Genomic DNA, 22,283 nt, shown 5'->3' on the forward strand with positions numbered 1-22,283 from the left:
TTCAGTCAGTGATCTAAGTAAGAAATGTAAGAAGAAATAAATCTATTTACATTTAATTTTGTTTAAATGATAAATTACTACAGTATATTGATTAAAATCCATACGATTTTTACACAGAAATTCAAGCAGTATTACAGTAAACACTCATGATTTTATTGGAGGGTTGCATAAACTTTTGCAAAATTCCAACCAAAAAAAAAAAAACATAAATTGGGCGAAGCGATGAATAGGGCGAGGTCCACATGTCAGGGGAAAAAAGTATCGACCTAAATTCCGTGAAATACGGTACATTTTTAGTAATAGACAAAATTTGTAAAATGAAAATAAGTAAGTCGATACAAATCATGCTCTCTAGTATCTTAATCCCCCCCCCCCCCCTCAAAAAGAAAAACCCAACTATTTCACCAATTATGCAATAAATATTTTGCAAGCGGCTGTATCAGTTTCCATTCAAAACTGAACAGAATGCAGAATCATAAACCCTAAAACAACATTGGAGAAAACCAGTATTGACAATTCCATTCAGCATGGCATTTGATTGCATTGCAAGAATGACGACCAAAAAACAAAAGGCATGCATCACCACATGATTAAACATATATTGATTAGTCCTTACAAGGCAGCTGACATAAATAAAATACACTGCAGACAATGATAAATGAGAGGAGATGCTCAATAAAACTAGGCAATGTGTGCACTTATCTAGCTCATTCATTCATAACACTTACTTATTTAATCTTTTGTAAGTTTGTTTTTGCGTGTTCTATTTTTTTTTTTTGGGGGGGGGGGGGGGGGGGGGGGAGATAGATTCTTTCCATATTTTGTTTATTTCTACAAGAGAGAATTTGGTAATACACTGTACACTATATTGATATGAGTTTTTGCTGCCTAATTGACATGTATGAGGAGTTATAAAGTTTGATCATTTTTTTCTCATTTCTATGGAATTATCACTGGAAAAAAACAAAATGCAAAGGACAATATTCTGAAAATCAGATATTCAATTTATAAGTTCAAAAATTTCATTCTGATATTTAATTAATAGAGAATGGCTATGTCATGACTTCATAATTTTCATTTTTCTTTAGATAGGGAGATGTCATAGTGCATTATTTCCTTCCAAAATTCCTAAAAATGCTGTTAAAACTCCAATAGAGAGACAACATATTTTTAACTTGTTGATACATGTATATATGATATTTATCAACAAAATTAGTCAATGTTAATACCCACAGCTTGAACTGATACTAATTCATGTTATGATAAGCTACATTCCAGACAGGTATTGTAAATATTTTGCTCAATATTGTATGTAAAACAGGAATTAGATCTCTCACCCTCAAGATTAAATTGCATCACTTGGATATAATACATACTGAAGAAATCTATATTGGGATAAAAGCCAGATAGTATGGAGATTGGTGGGGAGGGGAGGGGGAGGGCAGAAGTTGATGATGGATGTATATAACTTCAATACTAGTAGTACACCTGCTCTCAGCTAATGTCAGCACATAAGTATAAACAACTCAGTCCAAATTTCTAAATGCATCTATGGCAATTTACCAGAACATAGTAACTATCTGAATAAGTCAAGGAGAGAACTTCACTGCATTCTTATTTTCAAATATCTTTATAGTCATTCAACAAGTCCAGTATTATTATTTGAGAAATGAAAATATTTTCCCACTAAATTCATCAAAATATGAGGATTGTTCAATAATTTGGGCAAAGTAAATGTCAGAAAAACTTACCAATAGTTTGAATCAAAGAAAATATTATTAAAACTTACCAGTATCAAGAGTCATAGAGAAAAATTGATTCAATTTTTCATATTTAGAAACTATTGTAGTCATCATTTTTCTGGCACCATAGCTATGAAAAATTATGTTTCAGGAAAACTTCATTTTTAATTTGTTATGCCCACACAAGTAAGTAATAACTCTGTCCCCATAATTTTGAACAGCTCTCATTGGAATTGGGTTGGGACAGTTTATGCTTTATAAAACATGAAACACCTTATCAAAAAACTTAAAACTGATCCAACCCAGGTTATATCTGAATAAATTTGGTAGCTGTGTAGCTGTCCAATTTATTCCTTATAAGTCAATTTTCTATACACTTCCAAGCACAACAGATTACATCTGACTTATATTTTTGCTTTCTCAAATGAAGTTCAATCTGTGAGATGAATATCAAATTCATCCATCTCATCTTTTCTGGAAAAACACCCCATACACACCCATAGCCATGTTCATTTGTTTATTTCTTTCAAATAATGGACAAAAACAGGACATGCTCAAAGCAAAGCAGGACATTATTTTGGTTGAAATGTGATAAAGCCATCAAATAAGACAATTTGGAATCCATAAAGCAAAGTACAAACAACAGATATACAAACAAGCCCAGCATCACATGCACATCTTAACAAGATCACTATATTCAGACACCAATGAAGAGTACTCCAATTCCACTTTGTTTACAATTAAATGAAGTTTACCAAACAATCTTACTTGATAAAAGGCCGATAGATCCATGGTGTGTGTGTGTTTTTTCCCCGAGTAAACCCTAGCTGACCAAAGAACTTTGTAAAGTAGTATCAGACATCAGATGAATCCAGTCTACAGTAAATCAAAAGTTACTGTGTCAGTAGGGCTCCACACTCACAGAAAGGGGGACATGATGATCAGTTCTGATATTGAACTGTCAAAAATTCTCAAATACTCGCTGATCAATTATGTACTTCTATTTAAGGAAGGGTGATTGGACAGACAGGAAATTTGGGGTGTGATGCGAGAGAGACCGCATTACACAGAGGAAGGCCTACTTAACTGTAAATGCAGATATGAAAGATTAAGATATGGTGAAATGTCACCTACTGTGGACTGAAGTCATGCAAGTAAGGCAATTAATTTAGCTTTAATTACAAGTCTGTCTGCATCAAAACTACAATTGCTTGCTGTGCTGAATCTGTATATATAGTAAAGTTGTTTAAATTTCTTTTTACATCAAGCAAGTCTGATTAACTGTTACAGTGTATTCAATTGTTCATAAAATTGAACAGATACTAATGTATCACCTTTTGGACCCCCTTCCCCAGTAATGCCGAAACTCCTTTTGTCACAAACAATAAAAATCTTAAAATGCATTGTCTAAATAGATTATAATTAAAAAACCCAATTTGCTTTTGATGCTTTCAACACAGTATAGAGGTGAAGAGGAATAGAACATTATCCAAGTCAAGCCTCTTCATCTTCAAGTATTAGGCTGATGCTCAGAAAAGTGCATTTGAACTTAGTGTTATAAATAGATCATAAAAACATAAACAAATGATAATGTATGGCAATGCTGACAATTGCATGGAGATATTTTGGGGTCTTTTTATTGGGGGGGGGGGGTTATTGGAGAGGGATGCTTTGAGAATGGAATAGGTTTCCATAGCCAACAGTGTTAACTCAGAAGAAAACCATGAACATGATGAAGGTCCCTGGCTGTCAATAAAGCTATCCATAGATTACCACAGTCTGCAATGTGTCTCATAGTCTGGACAGCTTGATAAATCACATAATAATTTATGAAAATCCTTATCCCCATCATTCAGGTATACACATTTCCTGACAGGATCATTGAGAATTTAAATAGGTCAACCACCCCCCCCCCCCCCTCTATTAAAACAACCATCATATTATTGGAAATCAACCAATATCATAAATCTATAAATACTGCTGTATTTATACCTGAAGTCAGTCAATTCTCTCAACAGGTGCTTGGTGACTGACAGATGTCAGAACCGTCTCTAGCATTAGGAACATTATCTCATTATTATGCAGCACAGAACATTTATCCCATTAAAATCCATGTTCTAACAGTTTGTCAATATCCTAGATCCCAGGAATCCATACACTACACAAACTGATGTAAACCTCACTGTGGGAGACTTCAAGTAACATGCTTTCTATAATCTCTGCAGGATTTCCCTTCATTGTGGCAAAAACTGTTTTAGAAACAAGGAATTGAAACTTTCACAAATACTAGTGGTTGTTTTTATCAATGATACAAGGATAATTTTAGCATTACCTTCTTTCCAGTATGAGACATTCCAAAGCTTATAATACTACACATATAGAATCATCCAGACATAAATGTTACCATTAGGTCCTCACACAACAGACACCACTAGTAAATTCTCACATTAGCCACACGATGTGGTGCCATGAAACCACACCTTAGTTCCTCACACCACACAATAAGTACATTTTCTTTATAGTAGACCACCCCCTTCTCTGTACTTCTGGCACCTCAGAAGCATTCCCCTGGGAGTCCAAAGGAGAAAAACAGTATTCCAAAGAATAGCACCATTGACTTGTTGGCCTCTCTTTAAGGGGAAATCCTGCCTTAGATTGTTGAAGCAGTGGGTTAAATTATCTAACTCAGAAAAGCAAACATCTTTTCATTAGGGCCTAGTTCTGTGTACATAAGAGGTTCCCTAACTAAACAAGGCAAGTGTTTATCAAGAAAACCTAACATTCAAATACTCATGTGTGACTCTCAAGAAACTTTGTAAAAAACCTCTTGGCACTTAAATTTTTCTTTAATTTACACACTGGATCAATACTCTTGAGATACTTTACACTAACAAGTGATTTTTTAAAATCGGTCACGATTTCAAAAAAAAAAAAATTAATTTAAACTCATCTGTGATGCACTTTCTGCAAGAACCTGATACAAGTTGATACAATATGGCTGATGTTCAGGTTTGAAACACAATAAAAATCCTGTTTTCTTTCAAGCTTTTTACTTCAATTCATCAATTCTGGGACATTAAATTTCAAACAAATACTGGTTGTATAATAACAACCCTTTAAGATCTAAAAATTTGTTCAATCTAGTCCTCATTTTTATTAATGAAACACAAATTATTGGATTTTAAGAGTACATTAATGTCTGCATTTCCTTCAGACAATTAAAAAATCCATTGGACTCCAACTCTATGTATTCTATAGTACTGCATACTTGAATGTAATCTTTGAGTACAAATAAGATACCAAAATTATGTGCTTGAGACATTAGAGTCAATCAAAGTTACTGTATTTCAGAATATCATACACCTTACATGAACTTATTTATATATGCCTAATAAAAAATTGGATTCAAAAGTGGCACTTTAGACTAGAAAACAGTAAAAAAAAAATCTCTCTCTCTCTCTCTCTCTCTCTCTCTCTCTCTCTCTCTCCAAGTTTTTAAAACTCATGCAACTACCATGTGTAGCCCTTTGAAATAAAAATTACAGCCTATATCTATATCAAGAATAAAACCTATAATTATTTGCAATAGATTTATTCACATTTTACATTTGGTTCCCTAAAAATCGAAATTAAAACTTACTTTTGAAGAAAGAAATAAAAACGTGGGAGGCTATATCATGAAATAGTCATTAACCCATAAGCTAGAATCTGCCTTAAACACCACTAAAAAAAAGCCTTTAATAACAAAATGATCAGACTAATAACCACGAAAATGCCCATCCAAAGGACATGTAATGAATGCCAGATTATGGAAATGGTTGCAACGTAATCATTGGATGTGAGGAAAGAATATTGACCTCAGTCAGAACAGCTGCAGGACATATTCATAATTTGTGTGAAGCATCTAACTGCAACTCTATACAGTAGCCAGTGTTCATCTGTTACACTGAGATATTGAATTTCAGTGCCTTACATAATATCATTTCTGCATCATCTACAGACCTTGAATTATCAGTGTTATTAATTACTTAATGTGATGATCATTTTGCTCTTTCGTTAAAAACAAAAAGAAAAAAAGCAGATCAAATAATTATTTATAGTTTATTCTTTTCTTTTTTTTTTTTTTTTTTTTTTTTACAAAATATCGACTTATGCTAACGACACATACAAATTTGAGACTTTCACTCAATTAGGATTTATCTTCAAGATCAAACCTCTTGTAACCAATATCATACCACGCATACACTTGGATCAATTACCTCACATTCACTTGGATCATACCTTACATACACTTGACCATACCTCACACACACACTTGTTCATACCTCATACCATACCACACAAACACTTCAGGATCACTACCCACATACACTTGAATCATTCTTATAAACATTTATGGATTATACCATACACCTCAGAATCACACCTCATATTTACTTGGATCACACCTCACAGACACATGTTCATACCTCACATATACACTTGTTCATCCCTCACATACACATGTTCATACCTCACTTACACTTGAATCATACCTCACACAGCTTGGAACATATTCTAACATATATCAAATCCATACTTCAATCAAGAGGGAATGATCAGAAATGGCACACATAGCTTACAGTGCTACAATTGCTCTATATGGTTCATACCTCATGTATCAAAACTAACATACTCCTTATGAAGCTTGGAACATTCTTTAGTTAGCTAATATAACACAGCAAGTTACTCCTGAGCCTTCACTGGGTATTTCTAAACCATTTAATTGCTACTACCTTGTGTTAATATAATATGGCATACCTTTTGCAAGACTACCTCCAATCTCAGTTTTCAAGTGGTTCATTGTCTTTTCTCACTGTCCCCCATCCCAACCATCCCCTCAAATAGGCAAACAAGGGAACAAACAATTATTGGTAAAACAACCCTTTGGTCATCCAAATAGCTGAACTGTGTATGAATATGGGGTCAAAATTCAGAGTCATTTCTAGTTTGTTACAAATATTCATTAATATTGTCTTTTCTCTAAACATTATTTCACTGTTCATGCCACCAAGCTGGGAAGATGAGTCAGTTGTACATTCCAATGATGCAGTACTGTCTCAATTAAATCATGCATGAACACATGTACACACATTTTATCAATAATACTTGGACCATCATTTACATAATAATATTGCTGTAAATCCTTAAGATGTTGATCATGCATACAGTAATGAACTTTTAATACCAAATTGCGTTCCACGTATTATGTGCACAAATTTCTTATGATTACAAGAACAAAAATAAAAGAAAAGAATGACAAATAAACTACTTAACCAGGTATCAATAGCACATTATATTTTAAAATATAATTTCTGAGCACCTAAATTGTCTTTGAAGTCACCTTTCTATTACAGGTAGTCACAAAATGACAGAAAAGAGAGGAATGTTTGTTAATGTTACAATAAATCAATACATACCAATGACTTCATATGGGACTCTTTAAAATCCATTGTAAAAATAGAAATAATACAGAAAAGTAGTGTATGTCTCAAAAATAAAGGTAATTTCTCGTAATTCACACATACACACTAACAGATCTGCAAGTCACCATTCTAATTCACATTTATGAACAGCTCCTCCCTGCTAAGATTATGAAAGCAAAACAAGTGGCTCCATTGCTGAACGAAAAAAAATACTGCAAACTTGTCATTCCATCAGAAAATCAATGAAATTTTCAAAATGAGTGTAACCCACCCACTGGTCACCTGTGGCTGGAGATTAACCTGGTCATGGGATGAGACAGGTAAAAATTCCAGGTGGAAATTCTCTTTCTTTCTCTCACCTACCAAATGAATATCACTGGTTCAAGGTGTAGTGGCAATCAAATTCCTTGCAGGATTTTTACAGAGGGAATTCTGACTTTTAGACATGGAGAAACCTACTTGTGCCAGCTAGGGAAGGAGTTAAGACAATCGTACATAACACACATCCAAGTTTTAACGGTGATATGCTGGTGTCAGACATTGACAAGTTGGAGCTCAATATCCTAGTCCCATAAAGCAGGAAATACGTACATCTATGAGGTATAGTTCCACACATTGGTAGCTGGAATACCACTGTATAGAAAGCACAGAGGCGTTATTCCTACTTCCTTGGCAAAAACATTGCTCCTTATAGTTCTAATTCAACAACACTGAAAAAAAATCTTGACAATGTGTGAAAAACTTCCACACCGTTCCTTTTAAACAAACAAAATCTTTTAAAATGATATGCAAAACCTGAACAAGTGTAATTAAGTAAGAATCGTAAACTTGACAGACCACTTCAAGATTTGCCTCTCAATAACGGCCCAGAGAAACCCAGCCATTTAATTCTCCACTCATTGACCATTAAGGCTTACATGTGTAACCTCGCATGTAAATACCCCATAAAACAAACAATAGGTAAGTTACCTACACACTGCTGTCTGTGTATTTGAAAAGAGGGAATATACACAAGGCCCACAGTGCTGGTCATCTGGCCAGTGAGCTTTGGCTCTGAACAACTAAACATAAAATCATCACCCCCTGCTTACAAATTGGTCTGGTACACTAGATGGTGAGTTGATGTTGGAATGAAGGCTTTTATTTAAAGTCATAAATGAATGCTAATAAAAAAAAAAAATTAAATTTGGCTGAAACAAGTAGGTACTTCAAGATGCACTTCTGGCGTTGGTCGACGTATCAAGTAATTACATCCCCTTCATTCCGAATAACTCACGTGCTTAAGTCCAGTTATATTGAATTAAACATAAATCAGAGGCAATTGAAGTTAATCATCAACCAGAAACTTTAGAGGTCTCTCTCTCTCTCTCTCTCTCTCTCTCTCTCTCTCTCTCTCTCTCTCTCAGGAATATAGGTTTACTTCATCAAGGTTATCAAAGATTGATGTCATAAAACATCTGGATTTTTTCTGTTTTAGCCCATGTAATCCACCATTTGTATCATTCTTTTTTTTGGCATCGTGATAAAATATCTTCTTTTTGGAAGTTAATATTTCATAAAATCCCAGCACTCCTTTCATAAATCTTCTGAATGGTCTTACAACACTGCTAAGGTTTCGCTGCAAAAAGAACAAACCTGTGCAATAGATGCAACCGTTGCATGAAGCAGAGACATCACTTGGGTTTATTCTGTCTCTGTCATCAGTTTATGTTGTGCATCATAAGTCAGAATCGGGCAATGAAGAGGCATCTCGTTACAGAATTATGGAGATCTTCAGGAACCCTGAAACTCCTTCTCTGCATGATCTAAACAGATGGAGCTTCCACTTCCTCCTCTTCAACAAATTGATATCACAAGTTACATCTAATTTCAAACTTATTCAAATGCATTCACGAAACCTCATCATTATCCTTGCTTTCAACTTTGAAGATTCAGTCCATCAACAAACATGTATGTAATGCAGAGTACCTTACAGAACAATAAATGTACATGTATTGGTATTGAAAATGTGTATGATATTCTGTGACATATGACTAGTTGCAACAGGTAACTGTGCTTTGAAGTTTTTAATTTTGCAATGATCTAGTTTTCCTTAACCCCCCCCCCCCCCCCCAAAAAAAATTGTTTATCAATCCTATGGGTAAAAATGAAAATAATTTCGTATTTTAAAATCCTAATTTATATGCATTCAACACACGTTATAATCTTCATTAGGCCTGTTTGATCATGATAGATTAAGAGTTTGATTGAAGACTCTAAAAATAGCAAGAAGAATTTTATACAATATTGGACCACCTAAACTGATTAAGTCTGGCAGACTTCATATCATATAGAAGTTGTTCAACTGATCAGAGTCCATGTATTGATCATGTAAGTTTAAAATTTGCTAAAATACTTCTTTGAAGTACAGCTCAATGTAAATAATGCAAAACTTAAAGGAAAGAAACATGAATGTATAAGCAAAGAATCTTTAAGCCACTAAGCATGTTAAGTTTGACATGCCTTAAAATACAACATCCTTCAGGTAGAACTCTCTCTCTCTCCTCTCTCCTCTCTCTCTCTCTCTCTCTCTCTCAGACACACAAAAATGTTGATGTGCAATGTTGACAGAAGACATCCTCAATGATGCCTCAATGACAACCAATGGTCCTGAATAATTCCAATTTGAGCTTTTGATTTTTTTTTTTGGTCTTTAAAACATTTCTGTAATCACTGAAAGCTTTTAATTTAGCCGCTATTATCTCCCTGACACAGAAATTAGCTGGAATGTTTCATGTCTTTTTGCAAACTAAACATACAAATCTGATAACCTAATGGCTGAAATCGAAGAAAAAAAATTAGTTCGAAGATAATATCAAGAGAAGGAATTAAGCCAGCATGCCAGTCCTTGCCGTGCCTCCTCTATCTACCACAGATAATTCATCATGTATCAATTTCTCCACAATCATCATTGGTTACCACTGTATCTTCTAACAGACACAATATTACCCTCAAATAGTTCAAATGAGGTCAGAAAATGAGGTCAATAAATAATGAGGACATGCAGGGTTCAAACCAGGTCAAATTGACTGTAATCTAGTTAAAGACAAACATGATTTCTTACATTGAATAGGTTATAAATAACAGTTTTAGTTTGGTGATTTTATAAAACACAGTTACACACTATAATTGCAATAAAGACATGTGATCCCAAGGGCCCTATTTTAAATCAAACCTTATATCAAATGAACATGCAATCATTGGTTTTGCCCTAAATTCAATTACAATTCTACTTGAGGTAAAACCCTGCAATTATCTGAAAAAAGCATGGATTAAAATCTTCCTTTCCCTTTGAACTTTATCTCTTGTCTAAAGCCTACATACAATGGATATCTCTAGATCACAAATGGACCTTAAAAAGGATACCATAATTAAAAGTGCACAAGCAATGCAATTACCACAGAAAACGTCTGATAAAACTTGGAAATTAGAACTCTTTTCATTCTTGCCATTCCTGGGTTGGAACCAATATGGAGTTTTTCAAGTTAAAATTTGTAATCAATATTGTGAAATTAAGAGCAGCCTTTCAACCTCAAGATGCTTAAGTGTTGTTTATATTTCTTTCCGCAATAAATTATATACCAAAAACCTAAAATTCATCAGTCTGAACAACTGCATGGGCAACGTAGTAAAAATGTTGATACTGTTGATCAAGTTTAAGAACTACATATCAAGAAATCTTAAATTACAACAGAAATTAATTTACTTGTTCAATTTTTCATTCTTTCATTTTAAAGATGGTTTACTGGTTTATTTTATTAGCAGAATCTATTCCTTATTGCTTTCCTTGCTTTCAATAAAATTATAACATTATAATACAAAGGCAAGAAATAGTTCAACCATTAAAATATTTGATACACCAAAGCAAACTGACTTAATGTTATCTACTCAACAGGTGCTCAGAACAGCAACAACACTCCTTAACAGAAAGTAAGGTGTATTCTTCAGTGTGTCTTGAGCCCCCCCCCCCCCCCCCCCCCCCCGACCTTCTTAAAATGAGTTATTAATAAAAAAAAAAAATGCTAACACATTAACAGAATTCAACATAGGTAATAAGTTACAGGTATATGCCTTACCTCAGGGTCCAAATCCATTCAAGTTTCATATAAGGTCCAGTTACAAAGTCCCCAAAATCTGCACTATTTTACAACCCTTGAGGACATTTTACATGCCTTTTTTGCTCACTTGTGTCCATTAAACAAGGGGGAAAAAAGAAGGAATTTTCATCCACACGTTAAAGTGTGTTAATGTCACACGAGACCTGCCCAATGGTAATTATTCCTTTCGAATCAATAAATGTTTTTATTTTTCACAGAGGCAGCCAAGCAGAAAGAATGGTGTCAATCTAATTACATCACTACCAACCGAAGTTAATGTGAAAGATATGGATTGCAGCAAAAACCACGAGGTATATAAAACAAAACAAAGCATGAATCACTGACTGCAAGCCTGTATATCTACTGTACGAGATAGAATTAATCTTAAACTCCGCCAAAATTCCACGCAATGCAGACCCAATTCAATGAGAATACCCCCACGTGTAATCCACACAGTACATTCACGGTTTTCTGGTCTACGCATTACAATATCATTGTCACTGAAGGGGTAAAAAAATAATCTTTTTTTTTTCTCTTCATTTAAATGCACAAGATGACAGTAGATAATGTATGGGTTGCCTCCACATTGGGTTCACTGAGCGTGTCGGCACACTGTATAGTAAATAATATGCCACTTATCAGCAAACATCTCCCTGATCTACCTCTAGGCCAAAGCTTGTTAATTCCTGGATTACCATCATTTAGGCATTAGTTATCTAATAGCTCATTAACCCAGTAATTTTTCAAAGCAACAGAACTGTTACTGCTCCCCACTCTCTACAAAAATTCTGCTTTAACTTTTAAAAAGAAAATAAAGAAACATAAATTAAAAAATTTTAAATTTTACCATTATCCTTAAACACCATCAGATCTTTATCATAAGTTTTAATTTTCATACCTGTTTATCAATACATGAACATACATACTTCAGGAATCACAAAAACTTACCATAGATCTTCAACACCAAACCAATTGAACAACTGAATTATAACACCTGTAAGAGTCTCACGTGCCTTAATATACACCAACTTCAAGATGACTAATATATGTAATAACGAACCACTAAGCAAAAGTACTTTATATAGAACTCAGTGCATCTGTCAGTAGTTATTGGTATAATGATATTTGTTTCTCTAATAAAAGGTTTGTTACTAAGAACTCATGGACGAAAAGCCTACAAATGACAGTCTTGTATAGAGATTTGTTGAAATTTTTCTTTCTTCCTATTGTTCAGGGGAGGCAGTTCCACTTTCACAGTTTGCACAGATTATATATAAACTCAAAGCTTACAAATGCACAAACAATGAAGTTGGCATTTAATTAAAAGCAAAACAATAATTCTTGTCTCCTCTTTAAGATCTATAATAATTAACCTAGCAAGGGAAAAGTCATAAGACATCCTGCTTAAAATGATTTCAGTAACCACAGAAAACATAAGGGTAGGTAGACAGGATGCTTCACCCATATTTCTTCATTGTTTTTGTCTCAAAATAAGATGTTGCAATGTCACTGGATAAAATGTGTCTAATAATATGCTGTCTACATTTATATAGTCGACAAGTAGCAATATAGTGGCCGTAATGTCTTTTCTATACTCTGTCCCGAGTTTTTGCTTCCACCACTTTTTGCTTGATATTTCAATAATAGTAAATACCTTTGTGCTCAAACTACGTTCATCCACTAATATAAAAAATGTCCAAATTATCTGTTTTGAAACGCCCCCTCTACCGCTTCAGGTTTCAATACACATCCCGAAATTGAAAGTCTACGGAGATTTTGCATTGCTACAGCCATTAATAAGCCTGGATGATAACGTTAAAAAATTGCGCGATTCCGAGTGTATTCCGAATGGAGAAAAGATGTAAACATTCCTCATTATAAATCTCCGTAAAGAATCTGTTTTCGTTCCTGTGAATTTTTCTGAGTGGAAAGGGATAATTGTTCAATGAAGATATCTTGGATATATTCCCTTTTTAACAATTTCAACTGTATTTCTTTCACAGGTATGTGTAATTTTATTCAAAATCATCAAAAAGCGATGGAAGCAATAACTTGGGACAGACTATAAAATATATCTTTTTTTTAAAATTTAATAATATACTAAAAGTTTTGGTCCTCAACAAAACATTGAATATTGTACTCATTGGGTAGCTTAATCATTGTATTAAATTGATCTTAAAAACAGCAATAATTGTATAGTAACTTTTAATTTCCATACCTGCTTCATACCTTCATACCTGCTATTCAATACTTCATTAATGACCTCTGATCCTCTGCAATGTTTGATAACTCTAAATTACCCGGAATTGTTTTATTTGTACCATAATCTGCCGTTTATATAAATCAATTTAATAAGTATTGAAGTGTTAATATTATGAAAAGCCTAGCTTTCAATGAACTGCTTGGCTTAGTGGCTCCATGGAGACCTACTTAGAGGTAAAGGGGTTCGAGCCACCGATCCACTGGTACAGCTTATATTATATACCCATCAGTTTTCCCTTCTTGATACTGTCAATTTTACAGAGAGTAATCCGATTTTCCAGATCATCACACTTTGGGTTTTAGATTCTGTATCACCACTCTATGAAACTCATGATGTAGTATGCATTAAATAAGTACGCCTGTATTTTAACGTGTTTTAAAAGAGTTCGTTTCAAAATAGCTTTGTAAGTAAACGTCATACAGTTGATTTTAAAAAGATAGTTTTGTAATTAAAACTTTTAAATAGACAAGGGTATATAATATATTTATAACAGTTACTTCATCCAAAGAGCCGGATCTCGTCTCGTTGCCAGGCGCAGATCATCAGATCAAATTCAATGTTGATCTGATGATCCGTGCCTGGCAACGAGACGTGATGCGACCCTTTGGGTCAAGTTACTGTAATAATAATATACATGTATACATTATTTTTTCTATTAAATTCATTGTGGCCAAAATTGCAATAACTTCATAAAATGCATGGATTAACCATCGACAAATTTCTTTTAATATTATTTCATTTCATTTATAAAGTTTGAAGGATAATTAACATTTTTATGATGAAAAAAAAAATACTTTGAGGCTGAGGAATGGTGAACCTTAATCGAATCAACAACCAAATTCACAAAAACATTATTCTGAAAACTTACCATCGATCTTCAACACCAAACCAATTGAATAACTGAGTTTCAAAACACCTGGAAGAGTTTCACGTGCCCAAACATACACTAATTTCAAGATGACAAGAAAATGTAATAATGATCCAATAAGCAACAGTACTTTATAGACAACTTACTGCATCTGTCTGGAACAGTAATTAGTACAATTTTTTTTAGAGATTTGTTGAAATTTTCCTTTCTTGGAGGCCATTCCACTTTCACAGTTTGCACAGATATAAACTTAAAGGCTACAGAAGTAAAAGCAAAATGAGTTTTGAAATGTCTTGCCTCTTAGTACAGGTCTATAACAATTAATGTTGCAATGGTAGGGCCAATAAACCTCCTGCTTAAAAACATTTTCTTATCCACAGAAAACAGGGATATGTCTTGCCAAGATAGACCAATCCACACTTTACAAAAGTTATGTCCCTTGGCCGCCATCTTTGGGGAAAAACCCATATATTTCTCACAGTAGCCTTTGTAGTTTAGTGGGTTGTAACTTCGCCATTTGATATTAGAAATCCGTTTCCGCTATGAATTTTTATTGCCCCAATTTGGGGCAACCCATACATCGAAGGAATAAATTAATTTCAAAGAGGTTTCTTCACAGGACGCCTAAATAGTTGGTTGCATAAAGAAGGGAAAAGTTGTTTTTTCCCTTTTGACCTTTGGGTTGACCCCGCAAAGGGGAACAACTTTTGCAAAGTGTGGATTGGACTTTTCAAGCAAGTTTATTGTTTTGCCCAAACTTAGATGCTGCAATGTCATGGATAAAACTTGTTTTGTAGTTTGCCGTCTACATCTAAAAAGTCGACAAGTAGCAATAGTGTAGCTGTAACATGTTTTTTTTTTAATTATATTTTTTCCCTTAAAATAATAAACAGAAAGTTTTGGTCCTAAACAAAACAAAAAACTTATCAGGTTTGTCCGAGTGACTGTCTTATAAATTATAATTCATAAATTAAACATATTTTATTGAAAATTCAAATGGATTGGGAAACAGGCAGAGCCTATGTAAACCCTTTGAAAATATGTAAAGTAAATAGAGGATTCGTCTTCTCCTCCTCTTCTATGGACTTTAACAACCCGATATATTTCTGTAGACAGTCAGTAAAGCTGTAATATTAGTCCTAAAATATTTGATGACATTTTTTGAATTTTTCACCACAGTGCAGCATTTGTGGTATCTCAATATAAGAGAAGTATTGTTAAATGGAACAGCATGATCAACAAGCAATAACAGCCTAGCAAACTGAGGAAGAGTCTCAAGGTTTTAAAAGAGCGGGTACATGTATCATAAATTGTACAAAGACTTTTAAAAACTCTACAACCAGAACCTTATATATTAAGAAATACTATGAGGGAGTGATAAATAAGAATTGATCTGCAATGAAATTACTGGTATTCATTAACAGACACTCCTATCTGTACCGTAATCATGGAATTACATGAAACAAAAAAATCTACAAAGCATGGCCATTATTACGGAGTCTTTTCACAAGGAATTTAAATTTTTAAAATTGTATATGAATGGTGCAAAGTACACTTGTTCGACACTGAAGTTCATTGTTTAAAATCATGAATGTTCCAACTCTAGGTGGTTTGTTTTAAATCAAGAGAAAAAGAAACACATAATAACCCCCACACATTTAGCTAATTAATAAACATGAGATTTATGGAAGCCTATTCGTCATATGTCAGCTTGGAATACTTTAAAGTTTCATAACAAACAGCATATATATCATATTGAAGCAAACAATTCATGAGGCAAAAAGAAATGGGGGGAGTTAAAGCACATTTAAAATTAATTATCATGTAGAATGAAACAGCAAAATCTAGTTAGAGGTGACTCTCAACCTATATGAAGTTTAGCAATTCTAACATGTATAAGATATCAATATTTTTTGCAATACACAATACCAGTAGTTGTCTAAAACTAACAATAATACATTTATATTATCAAATATCATTCTTGCAGAAAGGTATCAATGAAGACATTCAATGATTCCAAATGAAAATCATGTAAAATAGAAGTTCTTATCAGTTCAGAAACTGCTCTCTCTCTCTCTACTGCTACTGCTCTTTCTATCTCCCTCTCTCTCTCTCATTCATGCTTTTTATTTGTAAATACTTTATATTTTGTAATTAATGAATGATTAACTTTTTCACACTTTTTATTTTTTATCATGGTATATTGTATTTAGTTAAAAATTACACCATAACACCACAAGATACGTTCACCATTGACTGATTAAAAAATATTGGATGACTTGAAGATTAATTTCATTCAATCCTTACTTCAATGTATTAGTAAATATGTACTAATACAGCAATATTGGCCGCCACCTTCAAACAAACAAATCCAGCCCCAAAATCTTCTATATGATCACCTGTTGATATGCCATTTGTAAATCTTTCATGATTCAATTTTCTTTTCATTTCAATTGTCATCAATGGAAAGTCAGTCAGATAAAAAAAGTACATCATTTAATATGAATGACTAAATTTAAAAATAAACTTTCCAGGTCAAAGGTTTGTAATTTATTTCAAAGTTCAAAAGCATAATGAATTTCACCAATATAACTTAACAGCAGAGTTCCATGTAACATTTTGAACCATCAGAATTACCACACGCTGATCAATTTTTTCCCTCTTAAATTCTCTCATCACATATCTCAGGATGCACTCCCAACCTTCGATCAGCGATTACATCCTGGTATATTCCTAAATAAGAGACAGGCTGTTGTTTGGTGCCAGGAAGTACCATTTGTGGATTCCTGATTAGACATTTGACAGTTTGATTGTCAAGACCCAATCACGTGACACCAGGGAATTCTAGAGATTCATTCTCTCTTTTGCCTATCCTCTACAGCAGTTCTTAGATATCCAAGATCTCATATCTATCAAAACTCTCATGTTCTATCAATTTTTTACACAAAATCCTGCAAACTTTTCAAATAAATCAACCAAACAGAACAAAAACCACCACCTAAATGCAACTCTTCACCAAAAGACCAAGGAGAAAAGATGCAGGGGCGGGTGAGGGAGAGAAGAGAAGAAGAGTTCAATTCAGAACTAGATGACAGCATGCATGTGTAAGAGCATTGTAATACCTTTTCCCATTTCCTATCCTTGATTGAAGAATCTTACCTCATTGCATGGAGAAGCATAGTCCATAAACCCTCTTAAAAACTGAAATTTAAAATTCTTATGTTCAATCTTTAAAAAAAATCAAAATCACTTTCCTCTGCTTCTTCAATACATATATCATCAAGTTGCAGCAAGCATGTTTGTTTTGCCCTTAAGTCCAGAATTCCTAGATATAAAAACACTGAATATCTTTATCTGCAGTTTCTTTAAATAATGAGAACCACATTTATTTTCTTCTCTCTCTCATATTGTAACCCTATCTAACAAAGCTTTATTTCTAAATGAACTTCAGGGTCTTCCATAAAAAAAAAAAAAAAAAAAAACCAAAATACGAATTTCCCACTACTACCTAAAAAAATGTTTACTCATTCTTGTCACACTCAAGTTTCGCTTAGCTATAGTGCAAAAAGATCGGCCTCATGAAATCACCTTGTCAAGTATCTCTAAACCTGAAACAGCCCAAGACAAACAGATTCAACAGTCGTTCAACCTCAGTGGTCTGTTGTCATTCGTGCTGTCTTGTACTTTTCAAACAATAGACCTTGCCAAGACACTTTTCTCGCAGTGACAAATTTGCAATGGGGTGTTCAAAGGAGAAGAGGGAACCAAATTTTGAGATAATAATCTTTTAAGTTTTTTTTAGTCAGACAGACACACAGGCATAAACAGTTAACACAATCCAATTCAAAGCTGGTATCTTGTCTCCTTTGTATACAGGAATAAATTCTGGTAATGGTTATACAAGACTTTTAAAAATTGCATTAATATATTTTTTCTAACTGCATGGTCTCTAATTGCTGTCTATTACCCAAATTTTTTTATTAAAAATGTGACCTTCAAGTTGATTTAACAAAAAATGACGCTTCTTAAATTACAAGATTTGGATGATTTAAATGATTATCATAACATAGTGTTAATGATAATAATGTGCAAACGTAATTGAACCTGAAGAACTTCTCCTAAGATTTCTTGATGACAGAATATGGTTAAGAAATCTCGTAGAAGAAGATTTTGTTGAATGTGTTGAACATGAGAACATTAAATGTGCGTGTTCAAAGTTCACTGTGGAAATTTCTGCCATATCCTTGAAATATAATTGGGAATTGATCATTTATAAATTTCCACTACATGCCTTAGTATCATGACTCTCTTTGTACAGACAGCCTATTTTCTTGTCATATTATACATATTAATTAAAAGCCACATAAATTAATGATAACCAATGGACAGAGTTTTGTGGCCCACACCACATAAGACGGAGCAATTAGAAAAACAAGGCGGCTGGTAGTTGAATTAAACAAACCTTATTTCTCACACAAAGTACAGACAACCTTCTGAATTCTGGCCAATTGGGGTTTTTGGCAATTTTGATGAAATACAGCATGGAATCTGATTATGAATTATCTTTCAACTCAGTCAAGAACTAATTTGTTGTGATATAACTTATGTTTCTTGGTTCACTTTTAAGAGAGGTTTTTCATTTTTACAATTCATTCTTTTATTCAAATGTGTTTTCTCTACAATATCTAAACATTATATACATTTCAATGGCTGGGTACAGTAAAGTGCAGATTCTAACTCCAACTTTCCATCTTATCATCAGAATTTGAGTAAAACGCCAATAAATGTTCAAATAAACTTCTGATAGTGTATTAATAGCACAAATCTGTATCAACCATTCTAGTCATGGTATATAAACTTGTCCAAAGAAATGCATTTGGCATTTTTACATTCATTTTCTCAAAATGACCGAGAAGCATATTGTACTCTTAGTCTTACCCAAATTTCATGCAAATGAAGACTAGCAATTAAGAGCTCACTTATGATTCTACAATTTCCAAAAAAGTATTAATTGAAGGATACTGGTATAGAAAATGGGAGTTATCAAACTAAAAATTTATTTGATATCTGTATTTTTTAAACTTCCCACACCATTAGAAATCTACACATATTTGCAAAATTGATAAGACCCCATCCAAACTTGCCTGTAGGCAACATGACCTACAAAAGAGACTTTACATTGAAATTATGTTGAGCCATGACCAAAAAATCTATATTAATTTGGACAGATACGGAGAACAAACTCTTTTATTGTGGACCATTCCCAACCTGATTACAGCATCAGTATTCCACATCCATCTGATACTAAATATTGCATCCTGTTTCTATAATCATGAAAATGCCTCTTGGAGATTCCTATATTGTTCAATATGGTCTATACCATTAGATTCTACCACCCACATATATTGTCAACTCAGAATAGAACAATCACGTTCATTTAGGCTAGCACTTCTTAAAATTGGTCATGCAAGAAATAAAACAAAAACAAAATTAAGCTGTCATCTGTAAAAAGTCTCAATTCATTATGGAAAATTCTCTTCATAGGGATACAACTTTAAAACAAACTACAATACACATAACTAATAACATATACTTGGGCAATATCTCTCAGAAAAATCTGAAGCTAGACCCCTCCTAGATTGACCATCCATCCATTTTTTTCCCCATTTTTTGTTGGGGGGGGGGGGGGCTATTAAGGATTCAAAAAGAACTGGAGCCAAAAATTCTGCACACATTTTCTACCTTGGTGTATATGCCAAGTTTGAAATTTTGTGCAGAATGTCAAGGGCTGAAACTTGAGGTGCACGTGGGTCCATTTAAGGATCCAGAGAGATTGTAATCTGTTAGTGTGTCTATACTATTAACTCAGTTTACATCGTATATCAACCAAGGTTACATTATAGACCCAAACCGCATTGATTCGCATATGGATCATACCCAGCTAAATCACTGACACCCCATTATCTCATTGGCTAAAATCTATGACATCAGAAAAAGGTCACACAAGGTCATGAAACAATCTGGAAAAATAACTCATTCTTGACATTCCATGTACCACAATTATCATAATTTGCATAAATTAATTCTTCATCCCCATCGGATTTCTGCTTTGCATAGATGATTCCTGATAAAGGCTTCTTATGCAGTTCTGTACGGATCATATGGCAACATTAAACTATTTTTATCAGTCTTTTTTTTTATTTTATTTTTTTTTGCAAGTCTTGTTTTTAGGGTTTGGATAGATTTACTCTTTGAATCAACCAAACAAAATACAGCAGCTAGGTCAACCAGTAACACAAAAATGACGAAATTAACTGCGACATTACAAAGCACTAGTGATCCACATTTATTCATAAAAAACAAAATTCCTGATAAACATCTTAAGGATGCAATATCTACACTTGCGTCAAAGAAGAGGACAAACAGTGATCGAACATCAAAATCTGTCAATTCATCAGGAAACAGATTTCTTGTCAGAACAATGAAGATTTAATTTATGTAACAAATTTAATTGATTCAACAACAAAAAGTCCAGACACTGCATGAAATTAAAATAAAAATTCATTACAGTGTATGTCTTGTTCTAAATTTAGACTCTTTACCTATCTGCAGTATTCTAAACACATCTTCTTTTTCTTTCCTCATTAAAACTTTCTTATAAAAAAAAAACTTCATAAATCAGAAGGTTACAAACATTTAATAAATAAATCAACCAATAGACCTTCATTTTCATTCACAAACCTCTAATTTAAAAAAATAGTCAATTGTGCATGAATATTCTAATCTCCATTTCCATTCGAAAGACACTTGTATATGATAGCTTTGCCTGTCTACTAAACAATAAGGTTTTCTCCCTTTTCTAGTATGTATGAGAAATCATTGATGTATACAGAATATGTATGGATATACTGCAACCACACTCCCTACGAAATCCCATCAATCACCACATGCAAATCAGTGAAGAAGAAAGCTGGTTAAATGGGCGAGTTATAATTCACAGATCTGTATCACAGAAAACCTACCTGCAGGCGTGAATTTCTCACTGACAGGGAACTTACTAGTCCACAAAGCCCTTCATACACACACCATATTGTCTAGCAAATACACATGTAAACAGAAAGAGGAAATGGAACAGATCGTGTGCCATGAACTTTCACCCCTGTATCTAGGTCAATGGGAGCTTCATTTTCATTCCACGTGAAAACTTTTGTATTTTATACTTGATTTTTCTTTTATTTCCTATTTTCATTCTTAAAATATAGCAATTGCCTATGGAGAAAAATTGATTTTTTCTGCAACCAAAAAAACTTTAATTACATCATGTTATTTCCAGAGATACATGCAAAGCTGTCATTTTTTATTTATTATATCACACTTAATTGCAGAGAACACTAAATTAGAATATAGAAGAGAGTCAGAAATAAATGGGATATCCTCAATTAAACCCTGTTTTAAAGAAATTAATAACATAAGTTTTGTAATGAAAGAAAGCTGACATTATAGCTCGGGTTCACATAAATCTGTGCTATCTATAAACACCAAGTTACAATGATTTCTATAACAGGTGACTGGTGTATGATTTATTGAGGGTGCTCTTAATTCACAGCTAAAGTAGTCCTTCAATAGGTCCACCACAACAAGAGTATATACTAAGGGAACTTACTACGTGTAACAAATCAACAGCCTGATTGATCAACTTCTCATGCAGAAAACAATTGTCTTTAAATTTCATTTCTATTTTAACAAATTCTATGACCCCAGAGTAATAGATTGGAGAAGCACAACTATATTAACGGCAAATGAATATAT

General features: G+C 33.5%; 1 protein-coding gene and 1 long non-coding RNA gene across 19 annotated transcripts in view; one reads left to right on the forward strand and one right to left on the reverse strand.

Annotated features, from left to right (window-relative positions):
• The window catches only part of LOC128181137 (nuclear hormone receptor HR96-like), a 106,690-nt gene that overhangs the window by 42,412 nt on the left and 41,995 nt on the right, over window positions 1–22,283 (reverse strand). For 4 of the 14 annotated variants that reach the window (XM_052849413.1, XM_052849411.1, XM_052849412.1 and 1 more), the window contains one exon: window positions 17,634–17,675. The exons of 3 other annotated variants lie outside the window; for them this stretch is intronic. In XM_052849413.1, coding sequence (XP_052705373.1) covers window positions 17,634–17,675 — 42 coding nt within the window. Of the gene's footprint in view, window positions 1–2,510; window positions 2,619–4,074; window positions 4,111–7,201; window positions 7,944–11,322; window positions 11,811–17,633; window positions 17,676–21,496; window positions 21,610–22,283 lie in introns of those variants that run through there. 7 more of the 14 variants (XM_052849421.1, XM_052849419.1, XM_052849418.1 and 4 more) reach the window with 7 other exon arrangements.
• Window positions 1–22,283, forward strand: part of LOC128181139 (uncharacterized) — a 76,422-nt gene that overhangs the window by 17,513 nt on the left and 36,626 nt on the right. For all 5 annotated transcript variants that reach the window (XR_008243289.1, XR_008243288.1, XR_008243287.1 and 2 more), the window contains 2 exons: window positions 2,752–2,896; window positions 11,562–11,654. This is a non-coding gene — a long non-coding RNA (uncharacterized LOC128181139). The remainder of the gene's footprint in view (window positions 1–2,751; window positions 2,897–11,561; window positions 11,655–22,283) is intronic.

The sequence above is a fragment of the Crassostrea angulata genome, chromosome 4 (genome assembly GCF_025612915.1).
Source record: "Crassostrea angulata isolate pt1a10 chromosome 4, ASM2561291v2, whole genome shotgun sequence".
NCBI classification, from domain to species: Eukaryota; Metazoa; Mollusca; class Bivalvia; order Ostreida; family Ostreidae; genus Magallana; species Magallana angulata.